At 45.1% G+C, this 17,950-nt stretch overlaps 1 protein-coding gene across 1 annotated transcript in view; it reads right to left on the bottom strand.

The window, feature by feature from the left end:
- NECAB3 (N-terminal EF-hand calcium binding protein 3) overlaps window positions 1-17,950 on the bottom strand; it is a 168,824-nt gene that overhangs the window by 101,362 nt on the left and 49,512 nt on the right. The window contains exons 2-3 of the mRNA XM_019482342.2: window positions 16,473-16,497; window positions 12,740-12,848 (exon numbers count right to left, since the gene is read on the bottom strand). Coding sequence (XP_019337887.1) covers window positions 12,740-12,848; window positions 16,473-16,497 — 134 coding nt within the window. The remainder of the gene's footprint in view (window positions 1-12,739; window positions 12,849-16,472; window positions 16,498-17,950) is intronic.

Here is a 17,950-nt window from a genome sequence, read left to right as displayed (position 1 = left end):
CACTGGCAGCGGCACCAGCACTGGCACCGGCAGCCCTATCCCCCTCCAAGGTGTCCCTGACAATGAGGTGCAACTTGTGTGCCACACAGCGGATGCCAAACAAGTTGGCATCCCGGACCACCTTGACTATATTGGTCCCATTGCTGGTGACCATGCACCCACAGGTGAACTCCCCCTGCCTAACAAGCCACCCCTGCACCAAACGCTTCATGGTCCCCATGATCTCAGTTGCTGTGTGGGACTAATCCATCACCTCAGCTTGAAGGAGAGCCCAACAATGGCCTGACTGGCAGCACCAGTGTCCTGTGAGGGAGAGGTAGGCATGATCTTCACCCTGGCTGCTCCAGATGTCCAAGGTGAAGTGTAAGACCACCTGCAGACCTGCCTTGCACAGCTCCTCCCTCAAGTATTCCCTGCACACCTCATACAGAGAGGGCACTACTGTCCTGCTAAAGGTAGTGCACGCAGGCACTTGGTACGATGGGGCCACGAGCACCATGAGCCGCCCGAACCCTGGTCACTTAACTAAGGAGAAGGGTTACCCATCCACAGCAAGCATCTCCCCAATGCTCTGGGTGATCTTGCTCGCCTTTGCAACGTGCTCCCCTTTCTGTCTGCCTTTCCCCCACTGTCCCAGGGTCTGCCTCTGCTTCATGGGGACAGGGCCTTTGGATTGAGAGGGGGACTTCTTTTTGGGCATGTTCCCACTGGTACCAGACTGAGTAAGAGCAAGGGCAAGGGGATGGTGCCTGCGGAGATGCATCAGCATCCCCGTGGTGCTCATGTGTTTTGTTCTCTTGCTCCAGCTGGTTTTGGCTTGGCAGTGCAGGCAGATAGCATATGTGGGATCATCTGCCAGTTCAAAATGATCCCAGACTACACTACCCACTCACTTCTGGGTTGCGGGTGCATGTGCGGATGCTGCCTTTTCCCCCTCCTCAGCTGGCAGAGGCACAGCAACAGGAGGAGTGGACTCAGCTGAGACACTTGCCTCCACAACCTCTACCTCATCCTCCTCCAAAGTGCCTTCTGGGGAAGGAAACCTGGCTCTAGGGGAAATTTGAGGGGTGTAGAGCACAAACTCAGATGATTCCCACTCGTTCCCCAGAATTTCCCTTGCTATGGCACTTAGATCCAGATCCAGCTCCAGCTCTTCCTCTGGCATTGGAAGGCCTAGCATGGGAAATGGGGGTGGAGGAGACTGTCATGCTGGTGCTGCTGCTTGTTGTCATGGTGGTGGTTGGGATTATGGCTCTTGGAGGGGATGCAGACCCAGGCACAGGCAGTGGCACTGCTCCCCTCTCTTTGCTGCCTGTAGAACTGGAAGCCTCATGCCTGCTTGTTGTAGGAAAGAGGCTGAGTCTCAGTTTGGGGGCAGGGAGTGGGAGGGGGGGAGTAATTACAGGTCTCCCTTGATCCCCTCTTCTGCCCCTCCCTGAAGGCTTGCCAGCTGCCTTTCCACGTGCTTCATTTTGTGTTTCATAGTGTGTTTGCCTTGGTGTGCTGGAAAATCTGTGTGTTCTTCTGTAATGTAATCTGATTTATGTAATATATATAGATAAGATAATTGTATGGATGAGTATTTATGTAATGTATATATATATTTATGTATTTATTTAATAAATAACATATATAAATGTATGTAGTATGTGTTCCTGAATAAATTCTATATTATAATATGCAATATATGCTGTGCCTCCCTGCACAGTGAATGGAATGCACACTGTGAGAAAAAACACAGATTTCTTTTCTGGGGGAAAAGAATCAAAATAGACTAACAAAAACAAAAAAGAGGATTTTGGGGGAGGAATAAATTGAAATGAATGAATGCATATAATAATAAAATAAAAGTGTATAGAAAGCAAAAGGTATTGATGGATCCCACTTGCTAGGAACAGGCTAGGAAGTAGGAAATGATAGCCTTTGCTGTCTGATCCTGCTAAGCTGCTGGAAGACACAGATCAGTAACTGACCCCAAGGCAGAAAGCAGCTCAGTTCAAACAATGCTGCTTTTTATGCTGTTTTTCCATCCCTCCCCCAGAGCATTGGGATTGGAAGGGGCCTCAGGGAAGGATCATAGTCACTGGCCAGCTACAGTCAATATCATAGCAGTCCTTCCCTCCTCCTTCCCCCTCTCTCTCTTTACTTTCTGTTCCTCTGCAAGCAAGGCCAGCTTTGAAACTCAAAACATTTCTACTTTCAAAACAGGTGAGGGAGATTCCTTACCCTCCATCAATGCAGACCTCATGAAGGAACACCTTGAGAGACTGGATACCTTCAAGTCAGCTGGCCCTGACAGTTTATACCTGAGGGTACTCAAGGAGCTGGTAAGCATCATAGCCCAGCTCCTGGCATGGATCTTCGAGAACTCCTGGTGCTATGGTGAAGTGCCCAAAGACTGGAAGAAGGCCAATGTGGTGCCTATCTTCAAGAAAGGGAGGAAAGTGGATCTGGCAAACTATAGGCCCAACAGCCTGACCTCTATCCCGGGGAAGGTCTTGCAAAAGGTTATCAAGGAGGCCATGCTTAACAGACTGGCTGACAGCAACATCCTGAGGGATAGCCAGCATGGGTTTGTTGTGGGTAGGTCTTGCTTGACCAATCTGATTTCCTTTTATGACCAGGTGACCTATCACCTGGACAAGGGAGAAGAGATTGATGTCATATATCTTGACTTTAAAAAAGCCTTCAATCTGGTATCCCATGATCACCTCTTGACAAAACTGGCTAACTGTGTCCTCAGCTGCACCGTGATCCACTGGCTGGGGAATTGGCTCCCCGGTAGGACCCAGAGGGTGGTGGTTGATGGAAGTCAATCGTCATGGTGCACTGTGACCAGTGGGGTCCCTCAAGGCTCTGTCCTAGGGCGTATACTATTTAACATCTTCATTAATGATGTAGACATTGATGTTAGAAGCAGACTGGCCAAGTTCGCTGACAACACCAAACTCTGGGGTAAAACATCCACACCTGAGGACAGAAGGGTGATCCAGGCAGACCTTGACAGGCTCAGGAAATGGGTGGATGAGAACCTGATGGTGTTTAACACCAAAAAATGCAAGGTTCTCTACCTTGGGAGGAAAAACCTGCAGCATCCTTATAGGCCCAGCAGTGCAACACTGGTTAGCACTACAGACGAAAGGGACTTGGGGGTCATGATTGACCACAAGATGAACATGAGCCTTCAGTGTGACGCTGCTGCTAGTAAAGCAAACAAAATTCTGGCTTGCATCCATAGATGCTTCTCAAGCAAATCCCGGGATGTCATTCTCCTGTTGTACTAGGCCTTGGTGAAGCAACAGCTGGAGTACTGCATCCAGTTTTGGGCTCCACAATTCAAAAAGGATGTGGAGAAGCTTGAGAGAGTCCAGAGGAGAGCCATGCACATGATCAGAGGTCAGGAAAACAGACCTTATGATGAGAGGCTGAGAGCCATGGGACTCTTTAGCCTGGAAAGTGCAGGCTCAGGGGTGATCTGGTGGCCGCCTAAAAGTTTATCCGGGGCTCTCACCAGGATCTGGGGGAACATTTGTTCACCAGAGCGCCCCAAGGGATGACAAGGTTGAACAGTCACAAACTCCTCCTTGACCTTTTCAGTCTGGACATAAGGAAGAACTTCTTTACTGTCCGAGCCCCCAAGGCTTGGAATAGACTGCTGCCAGAGGTGGTTCAAGCACCTACTTTGAAAGCCTTCAAGAGACATTTGGATGCTTATCTTTCTGGGATCCTATGATCCCTGCTGACTTCCTGCCCCTAGGGCAAGGGCCAGGACTCGATGATCTTCCGAGGTCCCTTCCAGCCCTAGTGTCTATGAATCTATGACTGCCATCATTTTGTTTCGAGGCTGTTTCAAAGCCTTTTGTTTTGTTCCAGTTTCACTGTTTCGAGCTTGAAACAAGTCGAAACATCATCAAAATGAAACAGCCGACAAAATTTCACACAGCCCTACTGGCTACAGTCTCAGGATGTACACTCATGTATGCATGTACAGAGCCACATACCATCCTGGTCAGAGTGCAGCCGGAGTGCACCCAGAGTGCTCATGTGGACACTTAAGTGTCCGTGAAAGAAGACTGCAAACTGTGTACATGACAAAAATGGAAGATACATGTTTGGGTTAGAAACATTTAGGAACACAAAGTGAAACAGGATTCTTTCCTGTGTTTTGATCTTGGGCTGTCATAAATGAACTCCAAGATCTCTGGTTGTCCTACATGCAGGCATAGGAGAACCCAATGAAAAACTGGGACTGTTTGGTCACTTGGGAATCAGACCTAATCAAGTATGTCTACCCTGCCGGGACTAGTTTGACTGCAGCACTTACAGACATACCCGAGATTGCCTTGCTCTATCTAGTTTGGCTACCAATAGCAGTGAAGGTGAAGCACCATGAGTTTCAGTGCAGGGCTGTACAATCCCACCCAGGACCCCAGGTCCTTGCTGCAGTCTTTGCTGATGCATCTTTACTGTAGCTTTACTACTGAGCTGGCTAGCTTGAAGTAATGAAATAGCCTGGGAAATTTTATCACTAGAATCATTCTGAACTCATTCTACAAACGGAAAAAAATCTTTCTTGCTGAAATAGATTTTTCATCTGAAATGGAAACATCCATTTAGTGTGAGGAAATGGCCATTCCATTTTTTTTAAATTCTTCACCACTTAATCTTTTAAATGTAAGTTTTCATTGGAAATTGGTGTTTTGAAATTCAACATTATTTTTCATTTTGTCTCAACTTCAAGTCTTGCTTTGTGTTCTAGGTTTAAAAGAAAACCAGATGAAGCAGTTTAAGTTAAAAAGTCAATTTAAAAGGTAGATTTGTATTCCATTTCAACTTAAAATGTTACATTAATTTAATTTTTTTAACCCCGCAAAGTTTTAAGTCAACACTGAAATATTTTCCATTAAATTAAGCACAAAACTTCTCACAGGTAAATGGAAAGTTCCCACCGCAATAATTAAGATTTCTTTTTAATATTTCAAATTTTTCATTGGAAATATTTTGTTTTTTCAAGCAGCTTTGGTTAGCAGAGGCAGAGTAGAGTTTCCAGTAAAGATGAGTGGGAATATGCTGTGGGTTTTATTTCTTCACATCTAATGTATCTAATTTGGCTAGCTATATTCTTGGGCCACTGCCATCTCCATGGTTTCTGAAGGCTTGAAAAAGGAAGGAGAAAAGGAGACAAAGGAAATATATATATATATAGAGAGAGAGAGAGAGAGATAAAGAGATCGAGAGAGAGAGCTAGGGGTGCATAGAAGGAGAGGAAAATAATGCATGAGGTATCTAAAATATTAATCTTGCCACATGTCAGCTCTGCTCCCCAAGGGAGCAGAAAAGAGCAAGCAACAATGAGAGAGGTATTTCTGACAGTGTATGTCCAGGCAGTATCCTATTACCCAGCCAAAAGATGTGTTCTGTATAAAAATCTTCATCACAATCTCCCCTCAAATCAAAGTGTCATTAAAAATCTAACCTGCATGCTTTGAACCTGGGGCTAAGGAAAGAAGTCCTCCTTTCTAGTCCCATTGAAACACACCCCTAATGATACTTTCTATTACTGGAACATTAGCCACACTCCTAGGAAAGGAACTCCCATAAAGCACTGTACTGAGACATAAAAGCCTGAAATGTGTTTTGGAGCTGAAACTCCTTTTGCTGGACTTAAATAAAGCATAAATCCTCCAGTAGTGAGAGTAAACAGGTTACAGAGGCAAACTGCTTCATTCAGGGAGGGGCATGAATGTTTGTGCTCCTAAGAAACCCAATCCCACCTTTATTTAACTGCTGCATATGCCCTTGGATTGAGGAGGTGAAAGCAGGCAGTTGTCTCCAGGCATTACTTTGGCATATGCAACGGAGGTTTTCTGCTCTATCATTTCTACTTGGGCTGCGCAAAATTTCACCCGGTATTTCGTTTTGAAGTTGTTTCGATGCATTTCAAGCTCAAAACAGTGAAATCGAAATGAAACAAAAGCCTTCAAAACAGCTTTGAAATGAAACAAGGGCACTTGAAATGTCTTGAAAGTTTTGAAATGTTTCAAGTTTTGAAGCCAGGCTTACTTAACTTTAGTGCTGGTCTCAGCTGGCAGCAGCTGCCTCCTGTCATCTGGCAGGCAAAGTGGTGGCCCGCCCAGGAGGGCTATGGAGCTGTGCGGGACTCGTCCCAGTAGTGTGGGCCCCCAGTGTGCCTGCTGGATGACAGCAGGCTGCTGCTGGCAGCTGGGACGGGCGCCTAGCCTGCACCCAGCACTGGGAAGATTGGTGCTGCTGCTGGCCTCAGTTGGCAGCCGCAGCCTCAGCACCAGCACCAGCCTCCTGTCATCCAGCAGGCAGATCGGGGACCCTGGGAGGAGTCGGCAGAACTCCGCAGCCTTCCCGGGGATGTGGGGGCCCCCAATCGGCCTGCCAGAGCATCAGAGGCTCCTCCTGTAGCCTGGGATGGCACTGGGTGCATCCTGCACCCAGCACTGGGAAGATCAGTGGTCCCACTGCCCCCAGCCGGCAGCACCAGCTTCCTGTCATCCCACAGGCAGATTGGAGTCCTCAGGTGGGCTCTGGTACAGGGCCTGGGGCATATCAGCTAATGCGGGGACCCCCTTCCACCCTGGGATTGGGGCAGGGGCAGGTCCCTGCATGAGCTGATTTGCCCTGGGCCCTGCATCCTCCTTGGGGTTGGCTGTGGTATAGGTCCCTGCACGAGTTGATTTGCCCTGGGCCCATGCTAGGCCCATGCATGCTACCAGATCCAGCACACCAGATATAACCCATGAACTTACCACATGGGATCCAGCCTGTAGACTGGCCCTGCGCCACTTACCCGGCCTAAGGGGTCAGAAGGTACTTTAGGGAATTCCAAATCAATTGCAGGGCCATCAGGAAGAAGACCCAGTGGAGAGCTAGAACACAGCTCATCCAGAACACAGACCTCCCTGTGAGTCTAATCAGGCCTCTAAAAAGCAGACAAATGTGCCTGTGCAAACTACAGTGCTGTAGTTAACAATTGCAACTGGAGTCACTAGAAATATAGAAGGAAAGGATGGGCAAATTGTTTATGTAAAACAGGAATCAGCCCTCACCCTCACCAAAACTTGAATGGCAGACACCAGATTTATTTTGAATGTGAATTTGCCTTTAACGCCTTGTAAATTCCCACTCATTTACTTTCTTGGAGCCAGTAACTTCCTTTGATGGGAAGAGTAAAATATCTTTGGGGGCGGGTTCAACCACTGTAACATCAATGGATTTTATGCCTGGGCTGGTATACATTAAGGAGAATAATGCATATCTGATACTAAAACATGTTTTATATAAATTGTATTAAATGAAACCAAGTGGAGGACCCCAACTTATAAATGTACAAAGCTGCTTCCTGAAAGAACCTCTGAAAGTACCTCAAATCTCTGGGTCCATTCCTGTGCCAAGGTTCTCCTGCATTATGTCGAGTTCCCTCAACTTGCACTTCGGTCTATGGGAATCAAGAGTGTTTAGCACCCTACAGGATTTAGGGCAAATCACCTATCTTTAGTAAGGGTCAAATTTGCCCTGAAGCCAATGAGTTTCATTTGGTCTCAACCCCCTCTCTCATTACAATTATTTTGAATTTGAAATATTCTGTTTCACATACAAGATATTTCTCAGGCTCACATACCTCTGAGGTCAAGTGAGGTGGGAGAGTGGGGCAAGAGTCCCACTCATTCCTTTTTCTCATGGCTACTTATTTGCATTGTGCAGCCATGTAGAAGCCCCAGTTTTGGATGTAAGGCCCATTGTGCTGGATGCCCAACAAATACAGGAGAAGACAGTGCCTGTCCCAAACAACCTAACAATCTGCGTAAAATCAAGTGCTCATGCAAAAGAAACTCTCTGAACCGTAAGAGCTGACACAAAAATAAGACACCTCCTCAGAGTCAAGCCAGTTAAATCTGACAATTACAATACCAGAAGGTCAGTAGGACAGAAACTATGATGGGCTACATGGCCACGTGGTCAAGGTAATGCTTCTTGAAAGGAGTTCCACCAATATGTCTTTTTCCATAGTATAAATATTCTTCACAATATAGCTTCCAAAGCAAAATCATATAATGTACTGGTATTCACAGAAAATTTTAATTTGCATCAGAATTTTATTTTATTTTTCACCAAAGAAAACAAATATTTATTTAACCAAAACAAGGATTTTTTAAAAATAATAATAAAAATGGTTTTGTTTTACATTTTACATTTTTAAGAGAAAAATATTTGCAGAGGATTTAGAAAGAATGACATTTTCCATATTTTGCACACACATCTCTCTCTTCCCCCTACTCCACTCCCCACTCCCACCTCCTTGCCTCGTCAAAATGGCCTGATTTGAACAGCTGTAACCAGGAGCAGCTCTGAAGAGACCTCACTTTGCAGAGTGGCTGAGAACAGCTAATTGGGATGCTGGACAGAAGCAATTCTGAAGAGGTTTTTGCTTCACAATGGCTCTGGGAAAAGCTTGCACAGACAGGTGACTAAAGAGAAGAAATGATAAAGAAACCTCTACATAGCAGTGGGTGGGGAATAGATGGGAGAGAAAAAAGATCAGTGACGAAGAGAACTTAGTTCCACTGGGAATACCTGACACAAACAGATGGTCAAAAGCTGTTCTAAAAGGCCTAGATCAAAGATAACCCCACAGCCTGAGGTGTCCTCTATATGCAAAAGAACCAGCATTTTGAAAGCTCAGATGACTTACTGAATATTCATAAGAACTTTAGAAATATACACAGATATTCCTACTTGATGAATATCTTTCCCAGATAGCACCTGGGTGTGAATCTCTTCACATTGCAGCCATTTAGCATCCCTGGGATAATGTTTCAGAAGACAGGTAGAAGATAGAAATGCAATTCCTCACTATTGTTACACCACTGCACCTGTCCCATTGGCTGAGTCAATTCAGAACTCAAAAGTGGGCAGTCACAATGGTTAGTGTGTGAAACCTCCTCCATGCCAACTAAGGAAACTATTTCACCTGGACACTCAGGATGCTTTATCCTCCCCTAAGCTGCCTCACCTAGTCTGCTTATTTGGTGTACACATTACATATTATGGAAACTAGAGGTGGTATCTTATAGATCATGTGGGTGTAAAGGAAGAGTTGTCCTTCCTGGAGGACTGTGTTACTGGTTAAATATACTGCTTTTCTCCCCTTCCCCTTTGATCTCATTTTCCTCACCATTTTCTACCATTAAAATAGCAAAGTTTTATCTCAATAGACTTTCATGGCAAGCTGTTTAATTTGTTCTTCATCTACTAAGATTATTTTGTGGTTTGTAATACTTTGTGGCAACACTTATGGGAGGGAAATCAACCTAGTACTTTCCACAGCATTTGCTGGAAAATAAGAAGAGCTGCCTTTTACTCTGAAGAACTCACTGAGAACTTGCTGGATCCATCCTTGAGCGTATGACAGAGACAGCTTAAATGTTACAGGTTTTCAGGTAACTAACTGCTGAGATAGGCTCAGACCAAACCAGAATTTCTATGGTTATTCCTATTCCTCATGCTCTGGAAGTTCAGTCTGTCCCAGATCAAAGCAACCATGCCATAATAGAAGCCAATTTAGAAGTAGCAATACCTCAGTCGTAAGTGTAGCTCAGGAACTTTGTGTCCTGGTGGTAGCATCACATGCAGCAGTGGCCACAGCCAGGCCACCACAGGCAGGGCCAGGCTGGCAGCAGTGGCAGATGCTATTCTTGTACCCTCCCTAAGTTGGTGCCCAGGGCTGGTGCCACACTCATTCCCCCTTAGTCATGCTACTGATCTCAGTGTTTCAGCCATGCTGGGCTGGAGCAAGGCTGTACAGCAGGTGTAAGGTGAAGTAGGCACCTCCCATCTTCCCAGCCAGATGCCCACCTGCATTTGAGTGGCTTGGCTTTCTCAAGACAGTGTGAGCAGCCCAGCCCCCTCTTGCTGCACCACCCCACCCCTAGGAGCAGAGGCAGGAAGTAGAAGTTGGAGGAGGGCAGGGGAGCCCATTGAACACAGTTGCCACAGCAGGAGCAACAGCAGAAGAGGGATGGATGGCAATGGAAGCCATGCTGGGAACACTCAGGCCACATATTAACCCTTTGGAGGGGGGAGGGGTCTACATGTAGCCTGCCAGTTGGACAGCCCTGGTTTATACAGTAGTTTCACTTCAGATATTCACTGATAAAATGCAAAAGTTGCATCTTCCATTTAGGAACCAACTGGGAGAAAGTCTGCTGGAGATGCAGTGCAGAGGAGGAGCTGTCAAACTCCTGATGGAGAAATTGCTTTGGAGCTCAGTGGTCCATGCTGATGCTCAGAAAAGATTTTAACAGACTCTCAGCCTCAGGTAAGTACAAACCCTGTGGTGACTAAACTGACACCAAACATGCAGGATCTATTCAGTCCCTGCAGGATGGCAGACACAGAAAGCCAGCAGATGGTCTAATCCAGCTACTACCATAGCAAAAAGATGGGTCTTGAAGTCAAGGTTACAGAAATGTAAGTTTAGTCCTTTTCTTTGCAACAGACTTCCTATGCTACATGGGTAAGACAGCTGGGGCTAGAACTTTGGCTTCTAACTTGCCTATATTCATTCTTCCAAAGAATTGAGTAAGAGCTCATGCTTCTTTTACACCATTTCTACTGTCATCATGGTGTCAACACCCACTATTTATATAATATCTTACAAGACAGAGTGCTAATCCAGCACAACAAGAGACCTAGGTTCAAGACCTCTCTCAGCCTGTGGAAGCTGAAAACTTGATTTCTCACTACCTCCAACCAGCTTAGCTCACAGCCTACTGGTTTTGGACAGTCTCCTGTGAGATAAGAGCTGTAAGTTTGAACTCCCTCGTATTGACGAGGCATTTAATGGGGCACTACTACTTCCTAGGCAAGTGCTCTAACCATTAGGCCTTAAAATAGAAAGTGGGTAGTGCAGCCATCTTAAAAAATCCCCCAGAAGCGTATTCTATAATGAGCCCAATACTCTTAGTATGCATTCTCAGGGGCTGTGGCAGATCACATCCTGGCTCCTGACTGAGACTAGGTTGGGGATATAGAACTGCTTACACTGGGGTAATGCTAGGCATGTGTAGAAGCAGAACTCTAGCACCCGAGAGCTGTACAGTCAGAAAGGGAGATGCCTAGTTAGCTCACATGCTTCTAGATATAGTGGCAGATGAGCAGTACTTCCTGGATTTCAATTTTGAACTTAGATGCCTCAGTTCCTTGTAAATCTCTTGCTTTAGGCACCCACGTCCTTCACTGGGTCCAGACTTTAATCTCTCTGGGAGACTATACACATGCTCTGTGGTGGAGAGGGGGGTACTTTAATTACAGTGGTTCTAAGAGCCACTCTAATTAAAGCACCCACAGTGTCACGTGTATTCAGCATCCCATGCTTCAAAACGGTAGCAGGGACACTTGAACAAAAGCTCATTTAACTTGAATTAAAACTTGATTAATCGAGTCTGCTCCAATGTGTGCATACTTTGAAGCAGATGTCTGGTGCATGTATAGGTGCCCTCTCTGTCTGGGTTCCTTCAGCTGACATTGGGAATGATGTTTCCATTGGTCAGAGGGACCGGGAGGGTAAAGACCTTCATGCTCAGGAACTGTTCAGACAGCAGATTTCCTGAGCAGACTGCTTTCTTGTGCTGGGGCTACTTACTACGATTAAGGACAGGCTGCTGCCAGCTGGGGCCAAATTCATTCTCTGTGCATCTGCATTAATTTAAATGGATCTCTAGCAAGGACAAAACTCTCTTTCATCAAAGTACAAACTTTTCACCTGTTATTCAACTACGCTTTTACAGAACAGCACACAAGGACAGATTCTGATCTCAGCAGCATCAGTGTGATTTTGGGGTGATTCTGCTGCAGGTAATGAAGGATTTGTGTACGACAGGAGCGGCCAACCTGCAGCAAGAGTGCCACAAGTGGCAAGGGCAGCTTCCATGTGGCGCACAGCAGATTTGGGAGGGAGCAGGCAGCACAGTGGCAAAGAGGGCAGGAAGCAGAAAACAGCAGGACACCGAACACAGGACATGGAATAGAAAGCAAAGCAGCAAATCAGGAAGGGGAAGGGGATCTGAGTAGAACTTGGGGAAGGCATGGTACTTAATCTGTGACCCACCTACCAAAAAGCATCCAACCCTCACCTGCCACATCCCTGCCAAAAAGCATCCCTAGGATTATACCAGTCTAACTAAAATCAGAATATGGCCAGACTTAAAAATAAATCTAAATTCAGTTTATACTAAGCTCCCTCTTCAGGCCACTTTTCAGTACCAGAGTGGTGTAAAGCAGCTTATGTTAGTAAAATTTTAGTTCCTATATGACATCAATAATACAGATAATTGCCTACTCTTTGTACTGATCTGACTACCTGTTTCTCTCATGTCTAGCATATTTTTAATGTTGCATATTTCTGAAACAGTTTTAAACTGCAGATCAATGTCATATACATTTTAAATAGATATTGCTTTTAATGTATTAAAATAAATCTGAGAGCAATTATTCCCCACATGTCTGACTTTTCTCCCAGTCCCCATATTTGTACCTCACATTCAATGGATTTTAGTATCTGATGATTCCAATACGTGGATTTATCTCACCTTGGATATTTATTGCAGAGCATTTATTTGCATCCATCTCCAAATCTTATTTTATCTGGAGAAACTTAAATTTTAAATCCTGTTTTGCACCCTCCTGTCAATGTCAGTGTCCTACTTACTCTGAATGATGCCTGTCAATTCCACTGAATAACTCCCACAGCTCCTCAGAACTTAGGATTCCATCAGCAAAATAGTTCTTAAACTCTTCAAATGACAGCTTTCCATCATCTGCATTTAAATGAGAGAAGAATAATTATACATCTGTGTAGATTAGCATTACAGGCCTTGGTTCCACCCAGTAGAGTCTGTACTAGAAATGGGGGGGGGGGGGGTGATTGGGCATGGCCTGCATAAAAATTAGAGCTGAGAAGTGTCAGTGGAACCACATCCCACCAGAATGTGTCATGCTGTTGAAATAAAAAAAACTTGGCAAAACAGGAGCAATTTGCCTGGAATTTCATTTCAGAACAACCAAGGAAAAGAATTCTGATAATGTTTCAGTCTGTTCAGAATGAAAGATCCTGAGTTTTCATTTTGAAATGACTCTCCATTTGGAATCTTTTTAATTTTGTGTTATAACGTACCAATTTTTAAGTCAGATTTTATGGAAGAAAATACTGGTATCCTACTTGACCCAATACGATTTTTTTGCTTTCCTACGTGGAGAATTTTGGTGGGGTTTATTTAGATTTGGAAACAAGCCAGATTCTGCCATCTTGAAATCCTCGGTGAAACAGAACAGCTCTCCACTCTTGGCTCTGGGGGACACACAATATTTCAATGAATATTGGTCAGTTGCTGCTAAAGGCAAAATCCAGAACAGCCTCTTAGGCACCTCCAACATAGACTTCAACATGTCTAAATATTAAGTACTTATCCCCAGGAGAATGATTCAACAAAACAGGATTAGGGGCCAAGGCTCTCTATGCAGTCAATGGAGAGGGATTAGGCATCTCTGGAGGGCAAGTCTGAAAGCCTGGATGCAGAGTTTGGAAATAACAAATCTATACAAGAGGGGAGTTCTTGGTTTTGCAGTTTCCGAGTTTCATAGATTCATAGATATAGGGTTGGAAGGGACTTTTCAGATCTTCTAGTCTGACCCCCTGCCCTGGGCAGGAGAGAAAACTGGGCTCAAATGACCCCAGTTAGGTAATCGTCAAGTCTCCTCTTAAGACCCCCATGGTAGGAGCCAGCACCGCTTCCCTTGAAGATGGTTCCAGATCCTAGCAGCCCTTACTGTGAAGTAGTGCCTACTAATGTCTAGTCTGAACCTAATGTCTAACAACTTATGGCCGTTATTTCTTGTTACTCCGGGAGACGCTCGAGGGAACAAGGTCTCTCCCATTCCTGCTGGTCCCCCCTAGTAAGTTTATAGACAGCCACCAGGTCCCCTCTCAGCCTTCTCTTGTGAAGGCTGAACAGGTTAAGGTCCCGTAGCCTGTCCACGTAGGGTCTGCCCTGCTGTCCCCGGATCATGCGAGTGGCCCTCCTTTGGACCCTCTCAATGCTGTCTACATCCCTCCTGAAGTGCAGCACCCGGAACTGGACGCAGTACTCCAACTGCAGCCTCACCAGTGTTGCATTTCCTTTTAGAGTGGGCTGTGGACTTTGGCCAATCAGAAGGAGGATGCTGCATAAGGCAAATTCAAATAAATCCCAAACCAGCAACATAAAACAAACCTTAAGTAATGAAGCAAGAGTTTGGAGAGTAGAAAAATCAAAAGCCTAAACTAATATGAGCCTAAACTAATATAATATATAAATATATATATCTATATATCTATAGCTATATTGACATATATAGTATTGCAGGGCACTAAGGTGCCTGCTCCTCTAAGAGCAGAGATTGCCTTGGGAGAGAGCCCAAAGAGACAGGAGCCCAGGTGCAGGTTGCCAGGTCAACTGGCTAATGAGGAAATTAGCCTGAACCTGCACCTGGTCAGCTGGATGGAAGAGGCAGGGCCCTGGGCCCATATAAACCCCAGGGCTGGGACTAGTGAAGGCAGTTCCCTGCCAGCAGCTGAAGGGGAAGGAGCCTCCAGGGAGAAATGGCCCTGTGACACGGCAGCCGCCAGACATGCTGCCCTTAGGGCTAATGGGGTTCCTGGAGCTCACCAGGCACTTAGTACCAGGGAGAAAGTTTTATTCTTTTAAAGGGGCAGAACACACCCTGAACTTTGGTATTCTTTTATAGCCCAGGGGCCCATGTTTTGTTTGCTGGTTTATAATACTGGTGGTTTGGGTGAGGCTACTGGGGAAGGAGGAGGCCTCATTGGGGGCCCACTATAGTGTGGGTACAGTATTTGGGGTGCACAGACCCCAGCACCAGAGGGCGCAGTGGCAAGGGGAAGACTAGAGCCCGGCACCAGAGGGCGCAGAGACGGGGCTGTGAAGAGCTCGGCACCAGTGAGGCGCAGAGACAGGGCTGTGGAGAGCCCAGGGAGGACAAGGGGGCTGAATTAGAGCAAGGCCTAGGTGAGACAATGTCAGTACCATCTGCGAGGCTTGGGGCATGGTAAAGGGGTGGTATGGAGCCACACATATAGCCCAGAAGGCTGAGAGTGTCTCAGGAGACATCCACTGTGAAGCGGGGCACCAAGGGGTCTACAAACCCCAGGGTTCAGTAGGATCCAGCAAGACCGTGTCCAAACATAAAGGATCAAGGGCAGCCTCCCTATATTAATAGTACCAGCAAGATGTGGTGGGCAAGATAGAGGGTGCCTGTTGGGCAAGATTAGCACGGTTAAGGAGCCCTAGGGGAACACGGGCATCCCTAGGGACCCCACCCTGTTACAATAGATATAGATATCGAGATATATCTTGATCTATCATCTCATGCAAGCTTGTTTTATTTATTTACACACAAACACACACACACACACACACACACACACACACACACACTATGTGAGAGATTATGAATTCTTAATATCCCTTTTGACCTTGGCACCTGGCTTAGTTGCAATAGAGTATGTGAGAGGTTGCTAACCCATGCATCTTGTTTACTGGTGCCAACTCTGGCTAACAAAATCCTGTAGAAGGCAGAGTTGCACTTTATAGACTAACCAAAATAGATATATATGTGTGTATGTATGTCATAGATTTCATAGATGGAAATCAATCACACACACATCAGATGCTGAAGCGAGCATGAAAACTTGAGCTATATATCTATTTTGGTGAAGTTTATTTAGATTTGGAAACAAGTCAGATTCTGAGGATACATGGGTTAGCAACCTCTCACAATCCTCTGTTGCAACAAAGCCAGGTGCTAAGGGTTAAAGGGATATTAAGAATTCATAATCTCTTATACTAATAGAAGATTTTACAGAATTATCGGTGAGATTGGAAGAGTCTGAAAATGCAAAACCTCAGCAGAACCAATACGCTCTAAAATATAATCAGATGTGTGTGCAGCTCAAATATGCATGATGATACAGAATCAAGCGTGTTCTGCTTTAAGGCATTCTTATATGAACCCATCGACACCTTCTTTCATTTTCAGTCTGAAGAAGGGAAACCAGTCTGGTTGATAACTGGGATATCTGCTGTGACCACACGACCACAGTAAAGATAAGCTGTATAGATGACATGGCCCAGTCTGATCTGGTTTGACAATTTTTTGTCCCAAAAACCCAATTTCATTTTGTCCTAAAAACTTTTTTCCAGGGGTAGCAGAGGGAGGAAATTTAGAATGGTAGGCTGTGTTTCTTGCAGCCAGAGACATGTTTCTCTTTTTCTTTTTGCCATTTCTTTAGCAGATGCTTCAGGAAGGAAAGAACTATTTCTCCCACCCCACCCCCACCAATAGGCATGAGAAGAGAGTCAGGGTAAAGAGTGACGTATACTCACCATTCTTGTCAGCACGTCGAAAAATCTGAAAAGAAAAACACACAATAGGTTTTAACAGCATTAAGGAGGGATTGTCTTTTAATTTCTGAGAGAGAGGTCTTGAAAGCACCAGTTTCTGCTGTAGAATAAATCAGGAAAAACAATTCACTGACCCCTAAGGAAGCTGTAAAGAAGCTACACAATTCATCTTACCAGGAGTGCTAATTATTACTGTGGGATGAACTTGCTTATGGGAGATTTTCTTTTGAAAATTATTAGAGCCATTTCTCTCCTCTAATATACCAGGGTCTGAGAAATTCTCTGATGATTTTAAACTTCAGCATTTGCATAGAGCATCTTTCCCTTACTTTGTAGTATAGAGCACTGAGGAAGCCGAAATAGAAAGGCCTGCAGCTATGCTATGCTGCTGTTATGCAAAGTCTTTAATTTTTCATCTGCCTTAAATGAAAGAGTATTTGGCATAAAAATACCCCACAATCAAGCACTTTATGCAATGCCTCCTGTAGTCCATCCACCTCAAAAATCCTTAAGTGACAGAACTGTGAAGTGGGATTGTCTTTCCCAACATAATCATCCTTAACAACATCCCTCTCAGCAGTAAAACTCCTTTCCCTCAGTTAAAGACATAAGAAGCAAAACTATCTGCATATTACTAAGCATATTTAACATTAGAACCAGTCAGAAATTCTTTCACCAAATGGCTTTTTATTGGAAAGTGCTGATTCATCAAAATAAAGTTTCCAGGGAAACATCAGTTTTGACAAAACTTTCAAGAAAACCTCTTCAGAGTGGAATTTCTGCTTCAAATCAGAGCAGGAGAGCCAACACACCAGTAGTTAGGGGTTCTGCAGGACTAGAGAACACTGTTTCAAGTCTGCACTCTGAATAAGGCAAACGGGGCTCTCCTCGACACCAGGTATGTAATATTGGGGTACTGGTTACTCTAACTTGAAACTTTCTTTTTTCTATCTTCTCACCAAATCAAAACAAAACTGGAGGAAGTCCCCACCATCTGAAGGTCTCAGGTGCATGCTGGTATGTAAGAGGAACATTTTTGAAATCTTCAAGAGTTTCACAGGAGAGCTTCCAAAGCCCAAAGGTAAGTGAGGAAGTGGGAGACCTGGAGGAAGAGTGAGCAGGAGGGGACAACAGAGTTGGTGTTCTCATACTTCCTGAGAAATCAGGGCAATCAACTAGTTACTTCAGGTGTCTGTATACAAATGCACAGAGCCTGGGAAACAACCAGGAAAAACAGGAAGTCCTCGCACAGTCATGGAACTATGACATGATTGGAATAACAGACTTGGTGGGAGCTCACATGACTGGAGCAGTGCCATGGATGAGTGCTAACTGTTCAGGAAGGACAGGCAGGGGAGAACAGGAGGAGATGTGCTTTACATAAAATACCCATATGACTGCTCAGAGCTCCAGTATGAAACTGAATATAGGACTGTTGAAAGTCTCTGGGTTAAGGTTAG

This window comes from Alligator mississippiensis, chromosome 9 (assembly GCF_030867095.1).
Source record: "Alligator mississippiensis isolate rAllMis1 chromosome 9, rAllMis1, whole genome shotgun sequence".
In the NCBI taxonomy this organism is placed as follows: domain Eukaryota; kingdom Metazoa; phylum Chordata; order Crocodylia; family Alligatoridae; genus Alligator; species Alligator mississippiensis.
This window is presented reverse-complemented; position numbering and strand designations above follow the sequence as displayed.